The sequence below is a fragment of the Pinus tabuliformis genome, chromosome 9 (assembly GCF_031772625.1).
Source record: "Pinus tabuliformis cultivar Carrire ecotype Pingquan chromosome 9, CPIR1, whole genome shotgun sequence".
NCBI lineage: Eukaryota > Viridiplantae > Streptophyta > Pinopsida > Pinales > Pinaceae > Pinus > Pinus tabuliformis.
Genome location: NC_142307.1, coordinates 321,614,202 through 321,640,659, shown reverse-complemented (window position 1 = coordinate 321,640,659; position 26,458 = coordinate 321,614,202). Strand labels below are relative to the sequence as shown.

Genomic DNA, 26,458 nt, shown 5'->3' with positions numbered 1-26,458 from the left:
GACATTTTATATGGGTTGCAGAAACATATTGTTTCACCGCTGCCTGCAAACTTTTATTAATTACAACTTGCAATATTTTGGACTCGAACCAGAGCAACTTACTACTTTAGACATCAGAATATCTATTGAATTTGAAACCCCTTAACTGAATCATATGGGGATAGAATGCATTTAATACCATCTTGCAGAACATCCTCAACTTGACACGTAAGAGAAAAAGGACATATTCACTGCCGTGGGCTAGTAGCAATAAAAAGATCTCCGTCTCATGTCCCTTTCAAATAAAAAGCTAACAAAAGTGGAAACTTCTCCTGAAGCATCAGGAAGTTGCATATTAAGAGTTTACCGTGGCATCAACATAATTGAATCTTTCAACAGAGTATATATAATACCTCAGTGGATCAGAAGAGATAAATAGTTAGACACTTGAATGGAGAAATGTATTTTAATTTTTTATAACTTTGATATAATGTGGTGTATAAGAGCAAAGGATAGCACTGGGTGTAAACAAGACGCAAACTAGTCTTTGCCAAATTTCTATATGCTGCACTAATTAACTAATCATTCCTCTTTGAATGCCCTTCAGTTTTAGAACGCATCTATGAATATTATGATAATGTTTCCCGCATAGTGAAAGCATTATTGAGAAATGAAAAAAATTGGCACCAACAAGGTTCAATTCCCCCAGGACAAGAATAAGCAGTTGAGGCCAGCTGCCAGTCCTGGGTGACTCTGATGGAAACCCCTAATCGCACCATCTTAATTGAACGAAAGTGCTTGTGTTAGAGGTTGAAAAGAATCGTTGCACACATAGCATGTAATGCCCCCCCTCTTTAAGCCAGATTCTAATGTTTCTATTAAGTTTAAAGAAAGCACTTAAGTTATGCCCAAAAACCTATGTAATACCCAAAAACCTATGAAAATAGGCAATTCAAAATTACACAAACGAAATAAGTTAATGCTACAGTGTTTTCTTCAAACTTCCAGATGATACCACAAACTCACAACTATCATTACTGACCCCAGACAATTTTAGCATATGCCTTTTGACATTAGTCTGAGAACTGATCACATTATTTATTTAGACGTGAAACATTTTTATAACTAAATTGGAAGCAGAATACAAGACAAATTATTTGAATTCATAAATCCAGCATCTAATGCTTATTAACAAAACAAGGGCACCGTTTCAGAAATAATGGATTGCCAAACGGATCCATCTTGCTGTACAAGATGACCCTGTATAAGTTTCAGGATAAATATAACGACATAATTCGCAAGCTCCACTAACATACAATAGGCGTATACATCATATCTGCCCACTACTTACTGTAATCTCCAGCAGAATTGGAGTACAAAAAATGCTGACGGGCCAACTTTTATGATTAAAATGGAAGTTAACAGTGCTCCCATGGAACTATAGTTCTCCCAAGCCAGATTACCAATGTCTTCTCAGAGGGGCAGCTCCAGCAAAAGTGGCAAAATGAAGCAGATGAAGATATTGGGCTTGTTTGGAGAGCAATAAGGAAAAAGCAACTAGAACAAAATAACATACCCTCATAATTGATTGCTCAAACTCCTTACAACATGCTATCAATTCGTGTAGGCAACCTCCTGAAGAAATTAAGCGGAACAGAAGGAAGTTTGTATCGAAACCTCGGGTGGCGCAGCATATAAAATCCTGATATAACAGACATTACTCGGAACAGAGTGACATATAGAATTATGGCCGCGAACAAACAAAAGGTGACAAATATGGTTGTGGCACGGGGATCTCTCCAACTCAAGAGAGACTGAAATCTTTCACCCTGTGTTGCCAAGTCTCCGACCACAGTCTGTATTCTGCCCGCAACACTCCTTAACTGATCATAGTGCATCCTCACCATCTCAGAACTTCTTGAAGTTGGGAAAGTGTCGAATTCCTCGTCGAGTTCACCAGGATGCACCGCCTCGGCATGGGAGAGGCGAGTGTCCATGTGAGGCGGGTGTCGAGGGCGCCATCGATAATGCCATATGCCAATCGGGAACATGTAAAGAAATACAGTGGGCAGGATGAGCTCCGGGTACCATACCAGAATGAGAAACAGGACATGCACCAGCATTGTCGTGATGGGGTTCTTCCAGTTGCAAATCTCATCAAACCACTTGCCCACCGCAATCAGCCCAGACATAATGGACATGATCCTGAAGAAATTCGCCTTGCTGTGGCGCATGCTCCACATATGAGAATCCACATCTATCATATACTCCACCACCTCTTTCCGCAGCAGAGGCTCGGCCCTGCTTAGCCTCATTGACACTATGTTCATCGCTTGATACCGTGGGCTCTCCAGCGGACCCACAGACAGGGGATGCAGGTAATGCATCTTGGGCAACAGAGGGGTAGTATAAATGTGCATCATGTTCACCAGAGATGAGCAAGTGAACCGCACTGCGAGCTGAAGCTCACCCATTTTCTTCACACCAGAGGGATGCAGAACCAGCAAAGGATAAGCATGAGTATAAACCCGATCAGTTTCAAGAGTTGAGAGCCGAATACGTACCCGCGCAGCCCCTTCGGCCCCCGGCCGCGCCAACAGCGGGCGGCGGGAGGGGCTCGTCGATTCCGGGAATCGACGAGCCCCTCCCGACGCCCGCTGGTGGCGCGGCCGGGGGCCCAAGGGGCGCGCAATTTTTTTATTTTTTCTATTTTTTAATTAAAACATTAATATTTAATAAAAAAATTTAATATGTTTTAAAAAAAATTTAATAAATAAAAAATAAAAAAACTTTAATAATATTTTTGAATTTTTTTATATAACAATTAAAATTATTTTTTTAATATATTAATTTAAAAAAAAATTATTAATTTTTTAAATTTTAAATTTAAAAATTAAAATTTGTTTTAAAAAAATTAAATTTTTTTTATGATTTATATTTTAAAATCAATAACATCTTGTTTTGAAACAAAAGTTATAAAAAAAATTAAAATTTAATTTTGATTAAAATATTTTAATAAATTTTTTTATTAATTTTGTTTTTATTAATTTTTTTTAATAAATTAAAATTTAATAATTTTGATTGCTAAGGTTTAATGAATTTTTTCTTTCAAATTAAAAAAAAATTACATTTAAAAAAAAAATTATCTTTAATTTTTTTTGTTTGTTTTTAAATAAATAATGAAAATTTAATAAAAAAAATTATTTATTTATTTATTCTTAAATCAAAAAGATTTTTTTTGTAAGTTGGAAATGTTCTTTAATTTTTTTTATTGAAAAATACCTATATTTTTAAAATTTCGATATTTTTTTAGTTCTTTTTCTTTAATAGTTTGAGCTTATTTTTGTCTTTTTATTTTTTTTACATGTTTTTAATATTAATTTTACTAGTTTTCAATTTTATTTTTTTGTTAATTTTCTATTTTTATTTAATCTAGTTTGTTTTTTTTTTCGCTAGTATTTGTTAATGATATTTTTAATCTTTATATTTTTACTTACTTAAATTTATATATATAAATTTTTTATTTTTTTATTTTTATTTTCCAAATTCTTTTATGATTAAACAAATTTTTTCTTTTAGTATTTTTTATTTATATTTTGTCCCATATATATGTATTTTTACATTTATTTTTTAAGTAATCATCATTTTAATCTTAATTTCACTAATTTTTATTTTTTATTTTTGATTAATTTTCCATTTTTTTTTTAAATCTAGTTTGTTTTTAATTTTAATTTTTTTTTAGTTTTTTTGTTAATGTTTTTTTTTTTAATTTTTCTATTGTTACCTATTTAATTTTATAGTTTTTTAGATGTGTTTTTTCTTTTTTTCCCAATTTTTTTTATGGTTTACATATTTGTTTTTTCCCCAAATATTTTAGATATGTTTTTTTTACTATTTATTTGTTTATAATTTGTAATTTTTTTCTAGTTTTTAATTCTTATTTTTTATAGATTAATTTTGTTTTGTTGTTTTTTTTTTTACATTTTACATTTTTATGATTGATTTTATTTTTGATGTTTGATTTTTTTGTTTTGTGTTTTTTATTTTTTGTTTTGTTTTTAGTATATATTTTTATTTATGTTTTGTTATTTTTATTTTTTATTTTTTTGTTTTGTGTTTTTTCATTGTTTTAATTTTTATTTTTATTTTTTGAAATTTTAATGTTTTTCAGGGTCACGATAAAATATTTTATGCTATTATTTTGAAATGTTGAAATTTCACCCTTGAAAAAAAAATTGTTATCCCAGCATCAACACTTTTCGTTTTGAGGGTGTTTTTTGCACAAAATTTACCATTGAGAAAAAAAAATGTTATTCGAACATCAACACTTCATTTCGAGGGCTTTTTTTGGATAATTTTTGCACCAAAAATATGTTTTCACCATCATTTTTAAAACATGTTGAAAATTTAGCTTGGAAAAAAAAAAGGTGTTATTGTAGCATCAACACTTTTCGTTTTTAGCACTGTTTTTGATGTTTTTTCGGGGTTTTTTTGGCCAGAGTTCCCGTTTTGAGTTTATAGTTCCCGTTTCAAAGTTTACATTGTTCCTAAATCAAAATCAATAAGCAGTCTAAATGCAAATGCACATTCATGTATTTGTTTTCCGCTTTCCTAATTATGAATGACAAAAAGAATGCTCAATACAAATCTGAATTACTTCTTCTTTCAAAGCGACAATACTAACGATTTTCTTTTCAAAAAGACGAAAGTAAGAAAAGACGTCACTTTTCGATTTTGAATTGAAAACTACTTTTGACACTTGAAATACTATTAATTCAGATCAAATACAAGAGTAATAGTGTAATCGACTATCAAAAAGAGAAGGATTCTTTTCTTTGACTGAAAACGACACTTGCGACACTTTCAAATCAAAAGATGACAGTTCGATTAAGTTACTATTTTGTAAAGGAGAATTGTAAATGGCGAAAAATACATAAAAACATTCACAATTCCTTGTACAATGGAGGCTGAATAATGCAAAGGAATGGGGTTTCCACAACAGTTTACTGATCACAGACAGCAAAACTCCTGAATAAAGTTGAAGACAGTGAAGAAAAAACCAAAATCAGGAGGCAGAAATAGTCTTACCTAATCATCGCACCTGTAACACAGGGAAACAGGGATGCATCCCACCTACTACACATGGGAAGTGCGATGCATCCAGTCTGCCAAAAGGAGACAATGCGATGGTCCAGGAACGTGACTTTAACTTGGTTTTTGTTCACAGTTTGCAGGTTAGTTCAGGGATTTAGGCCGAGCTAATGATAGTCAGTAAATACAAAGTATAGGGGCTGATCTAATGAGTTTACTTGAGCTACCTCTAGGGCACCTAGGATGTTTGCAAGTCAGTTGTTCAGTTCATAAACAAACCAGGAGATTGACTGAAGAACCGTTGATCTACTTTGCACTTGCATAGAAAATGCAGTTCGAAGGCTTGCTGGCTTAACTTCAGGCTTCGTCTATAGTTTATGAAGCAAACAAATAGAGACAAGCAATCAAACTATTCTCTCCCCAGTAGAGTCGCCATTTTGTTATCAGGAAAACTAGTGTCTATTCAGAGCATCTAGTCCCACTAAGATGGGTAGCTATCTTAGAAACAAACAAACTAAAGTCACTTGTGTTTTCCTTTATGAGAGATAGATGAGAAAGAAGTAGAGAGTACCAACCTCAGTCTTTCGCTTGGTTCCTTGCTTGTTTCCTTTCCTCTTTGACAGAATCTCGCCACTCCTTCCTTACTTGTCCCGCTTCAAAGAGCACCTGTAGAGTTAAAGTAGCATAATACCATCAAAGCATAGAGATCTATCACTGTAAAAAATATAGGATCAGATATATATTGACCATACAAATGCATATATCAACACAATATTCAGAGATACACAAGAATATGGAGGAAAGCTCAAATAGCTTTATTGATAGAAGTAGTAAAAGAGAGAATTACAACCACTTGGTCTGACCCAGCACCATCCTGCCAGCATGAAAGCCCTCTTCACCACATACAAAGCAAGATCACCCAACAATGTCTTCAAAGAGAAACCAACAGCACTTCCTTGCAAATTACAAAATTCCAGCCCTTGGATCTCTGGGATGAGGGATCCATATATAGATGTTTGCAGGGGGGTGACTCAGCTTCTAGGATTTTGATTAGTGTCATCTCTCTGATAGTTCTTGGTTGCACTTGGAGATTTCATGATCTCTTACTCATCCTTGGGTGAATTCAGAGAGGCAAGTGTCAAATGAGTAGCTTCTAGAAGATTCTTAGGGTCTCCACCTAGCAAACTGCTTGTGCCATTTGTCTGCTCTCTCTCATTGCACCCTACAGAAGGGATTTCTAGTATGCATCGCACTTTTTGCATGTGGCAGGTGAGATGCATTGCACCCTTAGCATTGGGCAGTCTGTATGGTCCTGCTTTGACAAGTTCTATGTAATTTTTCATGGAGAACTTCTGGGAGATTATGTAATCAGCTGACCTTGCTCCTTTAGGGTTTGAAACAACACTTTTAGGGACTTAGAAGCCCTTCGTTTATGGACATACGTGATTGTGGTTGAAGTGCCCAAATATGTCTATAACAATCTGCAAACTACACCGCCACTAATTCAAGCTACCACCATTGCACCTCCTCAACCTCTGACTCGTTGAGTAATGAAAACAACACCGGTGGCTCCACACAACTACTGATCCACAATTTTTGACCCCCACTCAACACATCGAGCCAGTTCGACAACCTCAAATCTACTCAAACTCCACAGGTGGAGCAATGCGTTTTTTTCATGCAGATCCATGCTGATGGCCCATGCTGAGAGAAGTCATTGAAAGGAATGACTGCACAACGCATTTTTCCTGGGGTCAAAGGCGGTAAATGAATAGTTCTCACTAAGTTTAAACTTAAAATGCAGGAATAAACACTATTATCTACTCACATTAATGAACTCAAATCAATTATGAATTAATTGGTGGAAATTGATAGCAGAATAGATGAAGAAGATACTAAAGCTATATTGTTAAATAGTTTATCATCAAATTATGATAATGAAATTTTTATATTAAGTCAATTTTCCACGACAATCTTGGATGAAATGATTGCAACACTTAGAAGAGAAGACAATGAAATCAGGTAAATAGTTCACATGTTGATATGCCACTATTCCATGTTGATATGTCACTATTCTCCAGGTGTAGAGTCAATAAAAACAAAAACTCGGTGGAGTGTATCTACTGTCGAAGACATGGACACACAACGATCAATTGCAAAAATTGTGGTAGAGATATTTTGAATGGAAAACTCCGCATCAATTAATTTAGCCATTTATGAAGATACATTAGATGCTGACCTTGAAGAATCAATAGGTTTTGACAGTGATATGAATTTAATGTCCAACCTCTCAAAATTTTCTAAAGGATAGTTATTTAATTATATTTTGTATATGTTGACCATAAGTTTGTATATACTTGATTGAAAGATCAAGTTGTATGGTCAAATTATGTATACATCCAATATCCAGACAACTGATAGACACAACGAGCTATGTCATCTCACAGATGAGAGCTTGTTTATAAGATGGTTCATTACTTAGCTACTTTTTCTGACAATTACAATGAGCTATGTAATATGGCAGAATAAAGTGATTCAATATTGTTATCATGTAAACTGGTTAGAATAAAGTGAGTCAATATCGTTGATCATGCAAACTCGTCAATGATGGTTAGAGACAATTGTACCTTAAATGAGTTGATGGGAAGCTTAAATATTGTGGTAGAAAAAGAGTGATGAAAGTGAGACTTCTCTTCCCTTCTGTAATGTATTTTTCGAATATTCATAGTTGAAACTGTTCAAAATGCATTTCTTGAATATTAAAATTGTTAAAGACTATTTACATCATTTGCAGTCTTATCTTCTCAAGTATCATTAAAAAAATTATCAATATTTTCACAATATATATATACGTAGCGTACGTTACCACACCCTTAGTCACCACATAACTTCTCAATATTTTCACCCTTCCACTGTCTCAACGACACTGATGTGTATGATGTTGGTCTAAAATGACTAACATGGTATGGTACGATACGTATATGTATATATAAAATTTTAATTTTATATATAGGTGTAGGGAAATTTTTTGTTATTTTAAAATTAAAAGTCTTATATTTGCAGGTAAATATATAACATTTTTTCAGGGGAATTTTATTTAAAATTTAGTACAATTTTTTATAAATTGGGTATTCTATTTTGTAAAGATTAAATTTCTAAATAGTTTTTGGTGTTGAATTTATTTAAAAATTATATTTGAAATAATAAAGTCATAATTTTACAAGAAATTATATTACTAAATTCAATTGGAAAAAAAATTTGATTTATTAATTAAATTGTATTTTTTTACTAGTAACAAAATTCTATTAGAAAAGCTAGATATGTTCCTAATTTTATTATATCGCTGGTTATTAGACTTAATTTTAAGAAAAACAAAATTGTAAAATTTATCATAAAAATAATTAATAAAATAAGTATCAACACTTTATCAATTTCATTAAAACCTTACATGGACAAAAAGATTGATATAAATTTTATTAACGGCTAGTTGATGAGAGTAATATGGATTTGAATTTGAATTTTATGCACTTAGAGGATGGTCATTAAGTTTTCTGTCATTGTCAATATGTTTGATTATGTTTTTATTAATGACGTTTCCTGTCATTGTCAACCTATTTTCCTACGGTTTAATGCGAGCGCCCACTTACCTAGTTGGTGGGAATCACACCAAGACCGTAATGGAAGTTTTTTTTTTTCATTTCTCTTCCATTTTATTGCACTCTGTGCTCCGAACATTGTTTTTGGAATGTTTCCTTTGTTTGTTTTACACATTTTGTTATCTTTATTTGTGTTTTGTGTGGGTAGATGTGTTGTTTCTTTGTGTAGTTTTTTATATGTGCACTCATAGCTGTGTTATTGCTCTGTGATTTCTGATTGTTAAAGAGTAGGAAAGGAAGGAGGACATACATAGTTGAATATGATATCCAATTGAGAAAGGTATTAATTAGTTAGATTATTATTATTTAATTTTGAGGTCACCGTCAAGCTAGACACTAAATTGGTGTTCTTTCTCTCTGATTTCAGATTGTTAAAGAGTATGAAAGGAAGGAGGACATACACATTGGAATATGATATTTACTCTATTGGTAAGCTAAGAAAGGTATTAACTAGCTAGATTATTATTATTATCTAATTTTAAGGTCATCGCCAAGCCATAAGACAGACACTAAATTGGTGTATGAGACCTCCTTGTTTTTGGGACAAGGGACACACATGTGTGCAATGCTCTAAGTCTACCGAGACATACATATTCTACTCCTCTGGTTTTGATCCTGTAACCTATTAGAAGAAAACACATGTTCTTAACCACTAGGCCAACAAAAACTATATAATCGGTTAAAAAAGTCAAGATATACACTTATGTAGTACATCCATACATATATCCCCAGGATATCCAATTATGCAGTACATCCATACATCTATCCCATCCCTGCATGGTAGATGTAAGCATTGGAGATATAAATTTCTATTATGAATTCAACGAAGTAAGGGTAAGGTTTTTTTCTCCCTGCTTTTCATTAGTTTTTATCTCTCATAAAATTTAATTTTATGTGATTCATATGATTTGATTATGTCAGTAGTTTTCATATTCAATGATGAACTGATATGTATTTTTCATTTCAAACAAAATCATCATGACAATTGATTATATGGCACTGATAGAGGAGAAAATGGTCTCCAATCTATGATCCAGTGGTTAAGATGTCACTAATTTTCACTTTGTTTTATAAAAATTGAGTTATGGCCTATGACGTGTTTCCATTAAAATCGTAATATAATTTCCTCTACTAAAAATCCACCTGCTATTTGCAGGGTGGAAAGTATTTGTTCAAATTAGATCAGAAAGCTAATAAAACAGAGTCAATGCTTGTAGAATTTTCTTTTGAACGAACGAGTAAATATATTTTTAAATTAGCTCCAACCATATTTCTTCACAAACATTTATATTTCGATAATCTTCAACCTGGAAAGAGGGGTGTCTTAAGACTCTTTGGTGTAAAAACTATATTACAAATTATTGTCTGGGAGACGGACGTTCTTAGGCTCAAAATCCACTCAACTGTAAGAAACAGAAACATAGTTTCTTCACCATAGAGAGAAGCACAAGATGCAAAATCAATTTGCATTGAAACCTCCTCATTTCAATTTTCGTTCAGAGTACATAACCTATTTTGTGGTTATTAGTGTCTTTTATTTAGTTCATTTTGAAATTTTAGAGGCTCTTTAGTATTTGCAATCATTTTTATTTTTTATTTATGTTGCATAAATGCCAAAATGAATCAATCCATAATAAATATCTAAACATTCTATCACACATTATTAAAATTAAAAAAATACTAAAAATAAACTAAATTAACTTTATTTTAAATTATTATTATTAATAAAAAAAGTTAATATAAAATTTAAACATATAGACATTTAGAGATATGGGACAATATTATTAATCATAGAGATTTACCTCCACTTTACCATAGATATTCTTAATATATAAATAGATTATGTTACAATACCATAACATATCATCACCACATCTCCAAAAAAAGCATAACTCACTTCATGAAATATGAAATACTGATGAGAGTACAACACAACGTAGATAAATCAAACACGCAACTTCAGTTGCTAACAAAAACTTCTCATAACATTCAAACAACAAAACAACAACTACAACTGCATACATTACTCCAACTGTGCGTTTGGACTATGCATAAAACCTATGCCTGATCACCTACTTTTATACACAAAACTAAGTCGGTTATTTGTCTCTTCAGATTGATATGTTTATGGGAGTGATGGCTCTGCGCAAGTTGAACAGGACATGGCGGTGGCACCCTTTCGAACCTAGGAAGGTCATGGCGGTGATGGTGAGGCAGTGTTCGGTGACACTGTGCATTAAGTCGAGGCATAATTATTTCCAATACTCCCCCTTAATTATGACTGACAACTTAACCATGACTTAACATAACTAAAACATGCATTTTGGTCTATGTCTTAGCTAGTCTTACAATGACTCAAAACTTTGACATCAACTTTTACTTTGGATTTCTCTTTCCATTTCTTTCAGATCATATATACTTTGAACTACTTCATCTTTGCCATTTTGTTGTAAGTTCTAAATTACAGTTTATTTATTTGATGTTGCAACTCTTTCATCATGATATCTTTGTTTATCATAAAAACGTAAAAAATCATTTCAGATTGTCCATGGATTTCCTCTACGTCTTTAAAAATTTTCTTGTATGTGGATTGTTGCCACATGTCATCTTCTATAGTTTTCTCGACATCATTAATATTATAATTATCAATTTGCTGCAACATAAGTTCATAATAGAATTTTATCTCTTCAGAACTCCAATACATGAAAATTTCATTAACATTTTCATTTTCTACATCGTCCATGTTGTCTTCAACATGCATAGCTACAACTTCTATGCATGCATCATCAATACAAGGTGTTTCAAGCCATGTTTCAAGGAACTTTAATTCTTTTTTAAATTTTGTTGTTTCATCTCAATTTCTTCTAACATCTACACACACAAAATCAAAGTTAATTTTATATGAAAAAACATCTTCATAGCCATATTGGTTATGTTCATTCTTCTCTAGAATGAGAACTTTCTTGTCTTCTTCCTTCTTTAACTTTTTTTATTCCTCATAATTTTAATTCTCCAACTCTGCTTCTGCAAATAGGTTTTCTTCCACTTGATTTCAAACACAAGTGGACTTATCTCACGAAATAACAACATATCGATAAGGTGTTTCTATTGCACCATCTGCAGCCAATCATCACTAGTTAATTGTTCTTCATCAAATTTAATATCAACCATTTCGATTGTTGGATCCATTGAATCGTTTGCTTCTCAGTGGAAACATTATCTATGCCAAAATAAACTCCTACTAGTAACACAATATCAACATTATGATCCACTTTCAAGTGAGATTCACCAAACTCTTCATCTTTCTATAGATTCCCTGCTATAGATCCATCTTCATTCTCATCTTCAAGCACTACTACAACAGTTTGAAAAACACTACTATCTTCAACTTGATTACTCCCCCTTGCACCAAAAGTCCTTTCAAGGATATCCCAAACCTCCTTTGTTGTCTTTGCATTTTCAATGAGGGGAAGAATGTTGTCATCTACACATTCATTTATCCATTTTAATGCCAATATATTCTTTTCCTTTTGACCTCCAACTCTTTCAAATTGATTTGTTGCTTTGAATTTCTTAACCTTTTATTTTTTTCCATTTATTTAATCACATTGTACTCTAAAATTCTCACAGAACAATGAACAATGTAAAACCAAAGATTTTCTTTCTTCTTGTAGAATATGCTGCCTTTTCCTCAGTGACTGTTCACCATATTTCTATCTGGTTTTTGGTTCAAGAATTAAAAACTTTAAATTTTCTTCTAATACGAGGGCAAAGCACAACGCTCTAATACTAGATGAAGGGAAGAGCACATCTCTCTGATACCAATTGAAAGACTGATGAGAGTACAACACAACGAACATAACTCAAATATGCAACTTCGGTTTCTAACAAGAAACTTCTCATAAGATTCAAAAAACAAAGAAATAGCTACAACTACATAGAACTACTTGGATTGTGCATCCGGACTATTACTAAAACCTATGGTCGGTCATCTACTTTTATACACAAAACTAAGTCGGTTATTTGTCACTTTAGATTGATATGGTTATGGTGGTGATGACTCTTTGAATGTTGAACATGGCATGGCAATGGCGCCCTTTCGAACTTGAGAAGGTCATGGTGGTGACGTTGAGGTGCTGGTCGGTGAGGCAGTGTGTCAAGTCGAGGCATAATTATTTCCAACAAAATATGTTTGTTGCAAAACACTGTACCACCTTATCCTTACTTTGGGGTGACATCACTCCTACAACTCCACCTCCACCAGTTATTCTTATTTTGGGGAAACAACATCTTTCTATTACGTTCCTATGACACAATTTATTTCCTTGTTGCTACATTTTTTTAATGCCACCTATTATTTCATTTCTAATACACCCTTATTGCAACGTCACCGTACTAGTGAATTGATGCAACATTGTTTCTGCAACATCACCATGATGTTACATTGTTATCACATTTATGCTATTGTAGTTCTACAACTATGCTTGAACACTAGGTTTCATGACTATAAAAATTCCATTTCTAAAGGGAATGCATGGTAATTTGGTGGAATACATGTGTAATGTTGTAATGATGAGCTGCAGAACTAGATGAGGAAATCATTATTAGCTAAGGAGTTGAACCACCATGAGTATTTATACTACAAAGGAATGATGATTGGAGTAGGAAATTCCTATGCATAGTTTTCCCAACAATTACTTAAGAGAAAGGAGAGAGAATAAGAAGGGGAGGGTTGAGTTAATGACTAAAAAAAGAGTAAGAGAGACTGCAACATGAAGAGCTCATGAAACTGGAAGACGAGGATGGGACAAAGGAGAAGAGAAAAAATCAATTGAGTCTTGTGTGAAACATATAGTGTGTATGCTAAATCATAGTAGAGTTTTATTCGAAGTAATTATCTATGTTAATAATAAATGAAAATATAATGTTGTCTCTTATCTTTTCTCTTGTGAATTTCTCAATTTTGTGAGAGTATGAATAAGTTTGTTATTTTTTTACATCATAATATATATAGTTTTTCCCACTATGAGAAGAGATGAGATTCTCATAGTGGTTATATATATGGTTGTAGTTACATTTATGGTTGTTATAAAAATTCATTTAAGCTCCTCATATTATTCCCTATTAGTGTGTTTTTAGTGTGTGGTTGTAGTTGAACTCACTAGGGGTTGTTCAACACAGTTGCTAGAGGGAAATTTGTGAAAAGTTAAGAGTAGATAAGGCTATAAATATAAGTCAAGTTGTGGGACACTAGAAAACTTGTGAGAATTCAATCACATAGAGAAGGAGTAGCATGAGGAGGTGTCGAGAACAAACAATTGGAGGAATTAAGAAGGATAATAGAAGATTTCGAAAATCAGAAACTTGGTATGTTGAAGAAGACTATGATTCAAAAGATGTGGTTGAATAAGAGAGAGATGGTAAGGAAGTAAGCACAACAATATGTTTAATATTATCTTTCAAAAATAGAGTTAGTGCAAAGATGGAAGTTTCATCCTATGACGGTAGTACAAAGGCTGAGATGGTCATTAATTATGTAAGGAAACTTGAGAGGTGCTTTAGCACAAGAATCTTCAGGACCCTAAATGAATTTTATTGTTGAGACAAAATTAAAGGGGTATTGTACATGGTAGAATATGATATAGTAGGAGAAGGTAGACTACCGAGAAGAGAAGTCTAAAACCTGGAGGAAGATGGTGAGTAAGATCAATGAGAAATTCCTACATTTTGATTACCAATAGTGTTTATGTAAACAAGTACATAACTTAAACAAAAAAGAGCTAAATGTCTTAAAGTACAAGAAAGAATTTTTCAAACTATCACTTAAATCATATATTAAAGTGATAGGGTATCAAAGAGTGACAAGATACATGAATAGATTAAAGTATTAGATTTAAGATGAAATGAGCACACATTTATTTCAAAATTTAGATGAAGTATATCAAGTCACCCTGAAGGTGGAAGAGAAGATTTGTAATGTCCCTTAATAATAAATAATAAATAATAAGAAAATAATAAATAATAATAATAATAATAATAATAATAATAATAATAATAATAATAATAATAATAATAAATATTAAAAAATAAATAATAAACAATGAATAAAAAATAATAAAAATAGAAATAGTAATAAATAATAAATAACCACACTAAAGCTCTAAATAAATATAAATAGAATTAAAACAAGAAAACAATAAAAAAATCAGTAAAGCTATCAAAAAGAAATAAAACAAGAAAGCAATAAAGTTGCATGTAGAAACATGTAGTGTGTGCATGTGGTTCCACTTCCAATGTTTGCTCTATTTATTAGATGGTGAGGAAGATGGGAGGAATTCCATCATTCCAAGATTATATCATTCATTCTCTTAGGAGAATAGTGTTCTAAGACAAAGGATTACCTGGCAGTAGTACGTTGATTGAGGGCTTGGGGGTGGCTAGTTGTAGCAAGATTTTGCGCAATTGAGCCTACGGTTTGGTGGAGAGTCATCCCCAAAAACTTGTTGTAGTTAGCAGAATTCTACACAAATCACAGGTAAGTGTCTCTACTCGTAGTTTTGAACTTTGATGTTAATTAGTTGATAATTCCATGTTAATTATAAATTACTTGATTAATCTAGTTAATTACATGTTTATTTTGGGTTGTTACATACAATCATTCCAAGATTCTATCATTCATTCTCTTGGGAGAATAGTGTTCTAAGACAAAGGAACCACTAGCATATGTAGTGTTGATTGAGTTTGTCCCCAGCCCATATGGTGTAACTTATTCTCCCTCATGCGTATGGACTCGCACGAGATCATCAAATAAACCAGCCCTCTCTGCCCATTTGTCGAGTCCTGTCAATCATCACACCTCAACATGCAACCAATGCATCAGCTATACCATCATAGTATCATAGAAAATAATCCACATGCCAAGTCTTGCATGTCATCATGTAACATTCATCATTGTTAACCGCAACATTATGAATAATAATGAACTAGATGCTCATGCATGTCATAAATTTGTACGCAACTATTATATGCTTCACCTCATGAAATACAATCATAAGTTAGAACATCAACATATTTGCATCATAGACATATCATGACTTCACATAATAAATGAACCACATGTCAATAAACCTCATATTATAGCATCATAATTCCTATGCCACGTTATGCATATCATATCCATCATGAGTGAAAAAAATACCTATCATCATGTAGTAAATGAATATGTCAATATACCTTGATATAACATCATAATGCCTATGCATATCATGATCATCATAAGGATACATTATCACTATTGTAACAACTATATAAATATGAGCCACATGTGCATGATCACCCTCCTACCATCATATCATGAAACATCGCAATACTTATCAAATATAGAACAATACTCTAACATGATTCATCAAAAAAGTCAATATCATTAACTTTACAACCATTCAACTATGAACTAAGATTATTCAACATCCGCTTATGATCTATGTTATCTCATCAGTGTTATTAGTGTTATGTTTTCATCAAGATACCAATTACTTTTTCAATAATCATTTCCACTTCTTTTACTAGGAAGTTGACCATTTACAGCATAGGTATAATCATCTAAGTACATCATTAAATTTCACATGAGCCTCATCATCTTGAGTCTTAATCTTTCGTCATATATTCTTCCTTCCCCAAGGAAATTCCGGTGAAATTCATTGTTAAGATATTACTAGTTATACAATAATTATTTAAATCATCTATCTCAAACTTGAAAATTGTTAAGATATTACTAGTTATACAATCATTATTTAAATCATCTATCTCAGACTTTAAATGCCTTGGTTTTACATCCATTTACCCTTTGACTTAACGATTCCACTACCACTATATGCAATTGCATATAAACACTAGGTCATCATGATTTAATTTTATATCATGCTTAATTTACTTGCGTGAGGGTTTGTTGATCCATGTTGACTTATACATACATTACTTAACAATTATCCTTTATCTTGTATAGCTCTTGAAGGGCTATGTGACCATCTTGAGGAGGCCAAGTGCTTGATGTTCTAGGCTAAGTACTAGTTATTGGATTGGGATGCCGAATTCTGGTGGGGGTGTAAGGACTTCAATGCTTGGGGTTGTGCACCTTAATAGTTGTGGAGGGAGTGGGCCAGCCTTGCGAGATGCCCAGAGTCATTGAGTACCATATCGGATGCCTGCCTTGGGGCAGATGAGGTTTGAGTCGGGCGCGAGCCTTGGGGCCAGCCTTGGACTAGGATACAGACCGGGGAGGCTTATGCTTGGTTCCGAAAGTGGGAAAAAAGACATAGATTCCTTGGGATTTCCCTGGTTTTGTGAAAATTTCGATGCCTGCTGGTTATACTAGTTCAGCAGAGGGTGTCGGCAACATGAAGTAATAAATAACAAAAGAAAATGTTAAATAATTCAACTTAACTTCGAGACGAAGTTCCTTAAAGTGGGAGAGTATGTAATGTCCCTTAATAATAAATAATAAATAATAATAAAAATAATAAATAATAAATAATATTAAAAAATAAATAATGATTAAAAAAAAAAAAAAAAAAAAAATAGTAATAAATAATAAATAACTATACTAAAGCTCTAAATAAATATAAATATAATTAAAACAAGAAAACAGTAAAAAAAATCAATAAAGCTATCAAAAATAAATAAAACAGGAAAGCAATAAACTTGCATGTAGACACATGGAGTGTGTGCATGTGGTTCCCCTTCCAATGTTTTCTCTATTTATTAGATGGTGAGGAAGATGGGAGGAATTCCATCATTCCAAGATTCTATCATTCATTCTCTTGGGAGAATAGTGTTCTAAGACAAAGGATTCCCTAGTAGTAGTACATTGATTGAGGGCTCGGGGGTGGCCAGTTGTAGCAAGATTTTGCACAATTGAGCCTACGGTTGGGTGGAGAGTCGTCCCCAAAACCTTGTTGCAGTTAGCAGACTTCTACTGAAACCACAGTTAAGTGTCTCTACTCATAGTTTTGAACTTTGATGTTAATTAGTTCATAACTGCATGTTGATTATAAATTACTTGATTAATCTAGTTAATTACATGTTTATTTTGGGTTGTTACAAGATTGACAAAGAGGAATAATAGAAATTGAAAAAAAAAAAAAGACAACCTAGAGGTAGAGGCTAAGAAAGTATTGCTAGAGGTAATGAAAAGGAAAATGAATCCACTAGCAACCAAGGACACAAAGCAAGAAATGGCACTAGAAGAGAAGAATACCAAGAAAAGAAAAATGAAAGTATATCATTACTTGCTATAGATGCGTATTTGAGAGGCATAAGGCATCGAAATATAGGTAAAATCATAATGTGTGAGGAAGAGGTGAAGCCTAAACACAAATCACATAGGCAGGTTAGGAAACTAGGTTTGGTGAAACTGTAATGGTCATTTAATAGGAACAAGGTGATAATTTGATATTCTAAAGGGCTTTATTTAAACATGAGAGGAAGGGGATAGAAAAAAAATTGTAGAGAAAAGGTTTTTAAGATTAAATGTAAAATTAAGGGAAAATGTTATAATTTGGTCATAAATGGTGAAAGTACAAAAAGTTTAGGCATGGAAGCAAGATAAATGTTAAAATTAAAGTGAATTTCCCATCCCAATCCATTTTAGGCTTCATGGTTAAAATTGGGACATCAAGTGACTATGCCAGATCAATGCTTGTCAAATTTTTAGATTGGTAATTTTAATGAACAAGTCTTATTTGATGTAGCAAAGATGTATGCATGTCATGCACTTCTTGAAAGACCATGGTTCGATAGGAATTATTTCCATAATGAAAAGAAGAATCTATATGAGTTCATAAAGGTTAGGAAGTTAAATATATATACATTTAAAAACATGAACAAGATTATTAACCATGGAGATTTACCCCCACTTTACCATGGAGATTCTTAATCTATAAATAGGCTTTGGTATGACACCATGGCTTATCAATACCACATCTCCAAGGAAAACCATAAGTCACTCCATATGACACTTATTCATATGAAATTATGTTTAATTAATTAATTAAATTAAAAGGGGAAAATGGGCATAACTACTTTGGAGATAGTTATAAACATTCTAATTGTGTATACTATTAAGAATATTCTAGAAAATTATATGGAGGTTAAATCCATACCATCTATCTAATAGTTGTTGATAATTAAATTAAAATTTTGGAACCCCTGTTTTTAATAAACATGCCTATGGGCATAAACATGAAAAATTGTGTTGCAAATGACCATACCACCTTATTTTTACTTTGGATTGACACCACTACTACAACACCACCTTGTTCATTGGCTAACAAAGTTTCTATCATGGTCCTTTGATATTGTTGATTTCCTTTTTGCTACATGTTTTCAACACCACATGCTATTACATTATTGCTACATCATTTTTACAACATCGCCCTACTACTACATTGATGCAATATTGTTTTTGTAACACCACCATGTTGTTACGTTGCTATGGCACAAATTATGTTATAGTTATACATCTATGCATTAACAATAGATATCATGACTAGAAAAATTCGATGTGTTTAAAGGAACTTCATGGTAAATTGGCAGATTATGTGTGTAAAGTACTAATGATGAGATTTGGAACTAGATGAGGAAATAATGATTAGTTGAGGAGTTGAACCACCATGACTTTTTTGGCAACAGAGGAAAGAAGATTGGAATAGGAAATTAGCTAGAGAGGTTGGAACATGAAGAGCTCATGGAGTTGGAGAAGGATGGAATAGATGAGAAGAGGAACAATCAATTGAGTCTAATGTGAAATAGATGGTGTGAATTCTAAAGCATAGTATATTTGTATTACAAGTAGTTGTGTATGTAAATAAGAAATGAAAATTTATTGTTGTCCCTTATATTGTCTCCATGAATTTCTCATTTTTCTTGTAGTATGTATACTATAAGTAGTTTTTCCATATGCGTGGAGAGATTAGATTCCCATAGTCATTCTATATAAGGTTTTAGTTACATCTATAGGTGCTATCAAAGATCATTTAAGCCCCTAATGTTGTTCATGTTAGTGATTTTATAGTGGATGGTTATGGTTGAACTCGCTCTAGGTTTTTTAACACAGTTATTGGAGGACACATTGTTAGAATCACATAGAAAATAAGGAATTTAAATATTAGTTAGTTTGAGGGCCACTAAAAAACTTGCAAGAATGCCACCAAATAGAGAAGGAAAAACATGAGGAGTTTCCAATAATGAAGAATTGGAGGAATTGGGAAGGATAATAAAATATTTAGAAAATAGAATACTTTGGGATGTTGAAGAAGACTCTAAATTAGAAGTGTTTTTTTTCATAGGATCTTCTAAACTAATAAGTATGTCCTACAATTTCTTTAGCTGATATTTCTTTCTTTCACTTCATCATAAAGAAACTACACAAAAGACCTTAATAGTAGAAACAAAATTCTAGTAGATTCATAAAGAGAAAACTAAGCAAGAGATTCAAAAAACTACCCTGGGAAAACCCACACAATGAGAAACCCAACAACCTTTTCATTCATTGACAATTTTGCTTGGGCACCTCCTTCCTCCAAATTCGGTTTCAACTTTAGGGGAAACATTCTATTGTTTGTCATCTGAACTTTTGCAATCAATTGTTTGCTTGGAGACTTATCAAGAATTGTGCACTCAACGTTTTTGAAACATACATTGTAGAAATTTTGCATGAGTTGGTAAATGCTTATGAGGTCAGGCTTCAAACCAGAGGCAAAATAAACATCAGAAATGTACTTCATCTCCCCCTTATTTGTTATAATATTGACTCTTTCTTTGCCCACGAAAAGACTTTGCTATCAATCGCTAATGTCACTTCATATTTCACACTTTCATCTAGATTGCTAATCATTTCTATGTTTCCTGTCATGTGGTTGTTGCACCCTAAAATTAGAATTATGTTTTTCTTGTGCTACATTACAAGCTAAAAACATGCTACCTTGGTTCTGATTTTCCTTCGTTAAATTTTCAGTTGGTTTGTTATTTATGTCATGTTTCTTCTTTCGGAATTCATCTGCATAATGACCATACTTATTATAATAATGACATTGAACTTGAGATTTATCATACCTCTGACCTTGTGCTTGATTCTATCTTGGGCCTTGACTTGAATTTTGACTTATGCCCTTTCCACTTGAGTTTGAAGGGCTATCTCTTCCACCTCTATGTCGGCTTCTTCCTCTTCCTCCAGCATTTGATCTTCCTCTACCTCTACTTTTACAAATTAAAACTTGTGTCCTGAAGGCATGCTCCAACGAGGATTTTGTTGCTCTATTCAGTCTATGTTCAATAGAAATCAGTGACACATGAAGCTCATCCACTGAAAATTGTGAGGGATCCTTTCTTTCTTCGATGGCCACAATAATGGCATCAAATCTTGCTGGCAGACTTCTCAAAATTTTCTCAACTATTCTCCTTTCCTCAAGTGTCTCTCCATGAGACCTGGTTTAGTAACCAGTGCAATTACTTGCATAGAAAATGAGTGTACATTTTGAGACTCTTTCATACAAATTGTCTCAAAGTCTCTCCTTAGCATTTGTAGTTTTGTTGTCTTCAATTTTTCCATTCCTTGGTAGTCTGTCTTGAGGGTGTCCCATGCTTGCTTGGACTTTGTTGCTGCTCCAATCTTTGGCAAAATACTTTCATGAAAGATGTAGAAGAGGGATTTTGAATCCTTCTTCCTGTTGTCCCACAAAAAAGCATTTTCTCTTGTGACAAGGCATTGTATGCTGCTGCATCTATTGGTTCTTGAAACCCATTCTCCATCAAATCCCAAATATCTTACGAAGAAAACAAAGCCCTTCATTTTTATAGCCCAATAAGCATAATTTTTCCCATTAAATTGATGTAACTGATAAGTGTGTGCTTGATGCTACCATTTCTGATTGTAGAAAAAACTTCCCCCTACTCTTAATACAGTAAAAAAAAATGTCTTCAAAACAACCTTTAACTCCGAGTAAAAACACTTCTTCTTACACTAAAAATGCCTTTAAAACAACTTTTAACTCCTAGTAAAAACACTTCTTCTTTCACTAACAGAAATTCACCCCCTAGATTTAGGGCAGAAGAGTCTCCCTCAACATTTAAGTCGCTGAGATCAAACGAGAACGAAAATGGAACTAAAAACATAGAAATTTAACTCAGTAGAACCTAGTAAGAGTGTCAAATCACAACTAAAATGGAGCTAAAAACATAGAAATTTAACTCACAGTAGAATAGAACAGAGTATAATAGAGTGGTTGCTTGTCTCCAAAGACATATAGCAATAAATTGTATTTTAAATTTTAATTTCCAAACACATGAAAATACATTCACATGAGAAATGGAGGTTGCACCTCTTTCACCAAGTAGAATAAGAATTCTTACCTCGTCAGAGTAACTCATTGTAAAACCTGTAAGTAAGATGTTTTTATGTGCCACTACAAATTGCTCCACTATTTTCTATCTGAAACTTTTCAAACTTACAACCTCTGGACTAAACTAAAAAATTTCTAGACATGTATATTCAAACATACGATTTATGACAAAATCAAAGTATTAAAACACAATATGGGAGCTTGTACAAAATATATGATTTTCTGAGCTTGTAGATGTTATGGAGTGTAAGTAACAGTGTCAGAATACTTGATGTGGGTCGGGAAATGGAGAATTTGTATTCTTACTCATAAATTGATTTAATTTATTCTTCAACGGGAAAACAAAATCAGCAACCTGCAAAAAAATTCTACTTGGATGATTTGTACCTGTACAACCCTAGTTGGGATTAATTTTCCAACAATTGTTTTATCCAACTACGCGCCAACATACTGTGAGGAAGAAAAATCTCGACTTCGCTCACGCGCCTGCCTTCAACGAAAGTTCTCAGAGTTTTCTTGATAGCCTTCACGTCATTATATATATCACAACAAACATCCCTGAAGTCTCAACACAGATCAACGGTGGCTACTCTTCCATATTAATTAGTTACTCCATCTTTCCATTATCTCGTTCTTCCCGAAGTCGGTCTAGATTGAATTTCTTGATATACGTATAGTATTCACTGTAATATTGCAATGGTCGCGGTCGGTGCACCATTAATGGCCATGAATGGAGCATGTCTCACACAATGGGGGCCAGCGGATAGGTCAATAGCGTTCCGGAAAATTCAGAATACTGTTGTGCCGACTTCTAGGGACAGTCGCCTGAAGTGCATGATAAAAATAACTAAATTTATTTCTCTGTATGAATCATCATAACCAATATTGTTATTTAACCGTATGCTTAACTGCAGACCCATCTTCCACTTAATTTCCAGGCAAATCCACAACCAAAGGAATATGTGAAGCCCTCCTGTGAGTCTAAAAGCCCAATTTCTCCTCCCACTAAAACGGTAAGCCAGTTCGTGCTCACTGTTACATGCAGTGCTCATTGGCTTGGCCTTCACTCAATACTACACGAAAGGGAGCCCTCTCATCTCTTGATCATCATCACCTCATACATCCTCCACAATATGATGTATTAATTACTTTACTCGTGGTACTCTCATCTTTGAGACGTATATCTGTTTACATCTAACTGTTGACATCTTTGCGTTATTAAGTATCAAACTGATTCCTGACGTGGACACTACATCGCAGTTCTACGCTCTTCTTAATGTATTTCTTGAATATTCATAATTTACACGGTTAAAACTGTATTTCTTCATTGTTACAAGTATTTTTTGAATATTCATAATTGAGACTGTCAAAACTGTATTTCTTGAATATTAAGACAGTTAAAGATTGTTTACATCTTTTGCCAGGCTGATCTTTGCAAGTATCATTAAAAAACTTCGGTAACTACTCTCAAAACCACCTTGTCAGGAGCGAGAACTTCTTTCTTCATTATTCATATCTCAAGAAGCCTGTAAGTCGCAATTCCATTATTGATAATTTCGACGAGGAAGAGAGAGATTTAGCCGCCGACATAATGATTCAAAATCGCCTGCGATGGCAAACCGACATGCAATGCTCCAGTATTAGATTAACACTTCTAATTTCTCAATATTTTAGCCTTTCCACGGTCTCGTCTGAAATGACCAAGATCGTGTATATATACGAAACTTTTAATTATAAGTTTTTTCTCCATCCATACATACATATATATATTAAAAACATTATTAGCAATTTTAAATAATTTTAGAGTGAAATCCCTTTTGCAGTTTTTTTTCATAAAAAATTATATATATATATTTTAAATCATAGATTAAGATTTTAAATTTTGTAAAATTTATTTTATATATATAGAATTAAGATTTTAAATAGTGTAAAGATAAAATATTTTACTATTTTTATTAATACCGAATTTATTAATTCATTCAAAAATATATTTGAAATAATATATTGGTATACGTTATATTAACCAATAAAAAAAATACTTAATCTATTAATTAAATTGTATTAAAAAAAATAAAGTAAATTCTTTTTTATTTTAACTAATAACAAAAGAACTGCTAGATATATAAATGACTTTATTATATATCTAGTTACAAAGAATACAAATTTATTAAACTTAATTTCCAAAAAATTACTGAATAATTTCATAAAATTTATTGTAAAATAATTAATAAAGTAGCAACACTTTACCCATTTCATTTAAGACCTCCCTGGACCCAAATAAATTGAAGAATAAAAACAGTAAACATGACATATGCAGCCATCTCAACTACGTTTTTTTCGGGTTATCTTGATTTAAATTTTATTAACGCTTGGTTGTCGTTGAAAGCCATATGGATTTGAATTTGAATTCTATGGATAACCCGTATTTTTTTGGGTTAGCTTGATTTAAATTTTGTTAGCGGTTAGCTGTCGTTGGAAGACATGGATTTGAATTATACGGATAATCCGTACGAAGACTAATAGTGTCTATAACGTGATTTTTTGAAAGTCTTTTCGGCGGCGTTTTCCGGTGGAAATCCGGCAGGAATTTATTGGAATCTCAAGTTTGATAGCTAGTTTCTGCACAATGAAAGCGTCACAGGGGTTTTCCAGGGTGCTGAATCCAAATATGCAGTTAAAAAACCATTTTAACTGCAACAAATCAAGATTTAACCTCAATTTCTTCCGCCGGATTCCGTTACCGGAATCTCCAAAAAGTCGCATTATAGACAACTCCTTTATGCATTCGTTCGAGATTTAAAATTGTAATAACAGTCATGATGATTTCTGTCATTGTCAGTGTGCTTGATTGCGGTTTTATTAATTAAGTTTTATGTCATTGTCAGCATGCTTTTCTGCAGTTTAATTCCAGTGTCCACTAACCTGGTTGACGTGAATTTCTCTAACTATAAAGACACTCCTAGAGTTACTATAGAATTTCATAGAAGATTAACAGTATCATGATGGTCTTATGTGTTTTTTCATTTTCATTTCCCTGCTTTTCATTACTTTTATCTCACATTAAGATTCATATGATTTGATTGTGTAAACAGTTTTCATATTTTATGGTGAAATGATATTTTTTCTTTCTTTTCAACAAATTCTGTCATGGGAAGAACGATTATATGACATTGAAGAGAGGAGAAAATTTAGATAAAATAGCAGACACTAAAAAATATTCTATTAATTGTTGAATGAGGAAATTACAGACATATTTATACAATCAATAGTCTTAAGATATGAATGCTATCTTAGACGTATAGTAGTGTGGTTGAGAGATTCTCTCAACCACACACTAAACTAGGAGAAACTAAATTCCTATTATGTAGGAACAAACTCCTCAAATAGAAAATTACAACCATAGACAAGTAGGAATTAATTATTTCCAACTCCCCCCCTTAATGACTACTTGTCATGATAGTCAAATCCACCACCATCAGGCGAATTGCATGTACAAAACCTCCAAAAACACAATCTGCCACCCTCGGACAGATCCACAACTTCTCTGATCCCGCGGATCCCCTTGAAGGTGAATTGGCGCGATCCTTAATGAAAAACCCGTGCCCATTGGCGCGATTAATGGCCTAACAGACGCGCTAGTTGGCCTTCCTGGCGCTGCTGTCAGCGGGAAAAATGTGCCAATCCCCTTCTACTCAGAGAAAAAAACATCTGAGTCCGAGTCAGGTGTTTTGTAGTCCACCTGCTCAATTGAGCACAAAGCTCTCGTGTACACACAGCCACAAAGGCAAAATATTCGCTCAACTTGTCAAGCATCGCATTGACATCCACGATTCCAGCCACAAAGGCACCTCAAGCCACATAGGCGATTCAGCCATAAAGGCAAGCTGACCACAAAGGCACTTCAGTCACACGGAATATATAGATGGTTTCTGGCTCACCATCAACCATCACTTTACAGTGAAAAAAGATGGTTTCAGGCTAACAATAAACCATTACAAAGTGGTTTTAAGATCACCATGAACTTTCAGATGCCCTTAAAAATCTTACATCTGATTCCACATTTTGGAGTTTCTCGGTACATACAATGACTATTACAATAACATGCTAGGGAGTCTATTCCACAAGCCACACTAACTCAAACAAACATCTACTTTGTTGTCCACCATAAATGTTGTCACTGCTGCTTTACCTCATCTGTGAGGGGTCCACTGATAAAGAAACCATAACATAGGCACTCACAGCCACACGAAGAGAACACAATTTTCCCTTCAAGAACAGTAATCCAGGACTCCACGATCCAGTCCTCCATCGCATTTCAGTATCCAATTCTCCTGGCAT

The 26,458-nt window shown here is 33.1% G+C and overlaps 1 protein-coding gene across 1 annotated transcript; it reads right to left on the bottom strand.

Annotated features, from left to right (window-relative positions):
• Positions 1-1,580: 1,580 nt before the first annotated feature.
• On the bottom strand, positions 1,581-26,458 carry LOC149148529 (multiple C2 domain and transmembrane region protein 5-like). The gene is made up of 2 exons (XM_089442202.1): positions 26,310-26,458; positions 1,581-2,685 (listed from the first exon to the last, which is right to left on the bottom strand). Exons 1-2 carry the CDS (start codon positions 26,456-26,458, stop codon positions 1,581-1,583), a joined length of 1,254 nt encoding a protein of 417 aa, XP_089298328.1.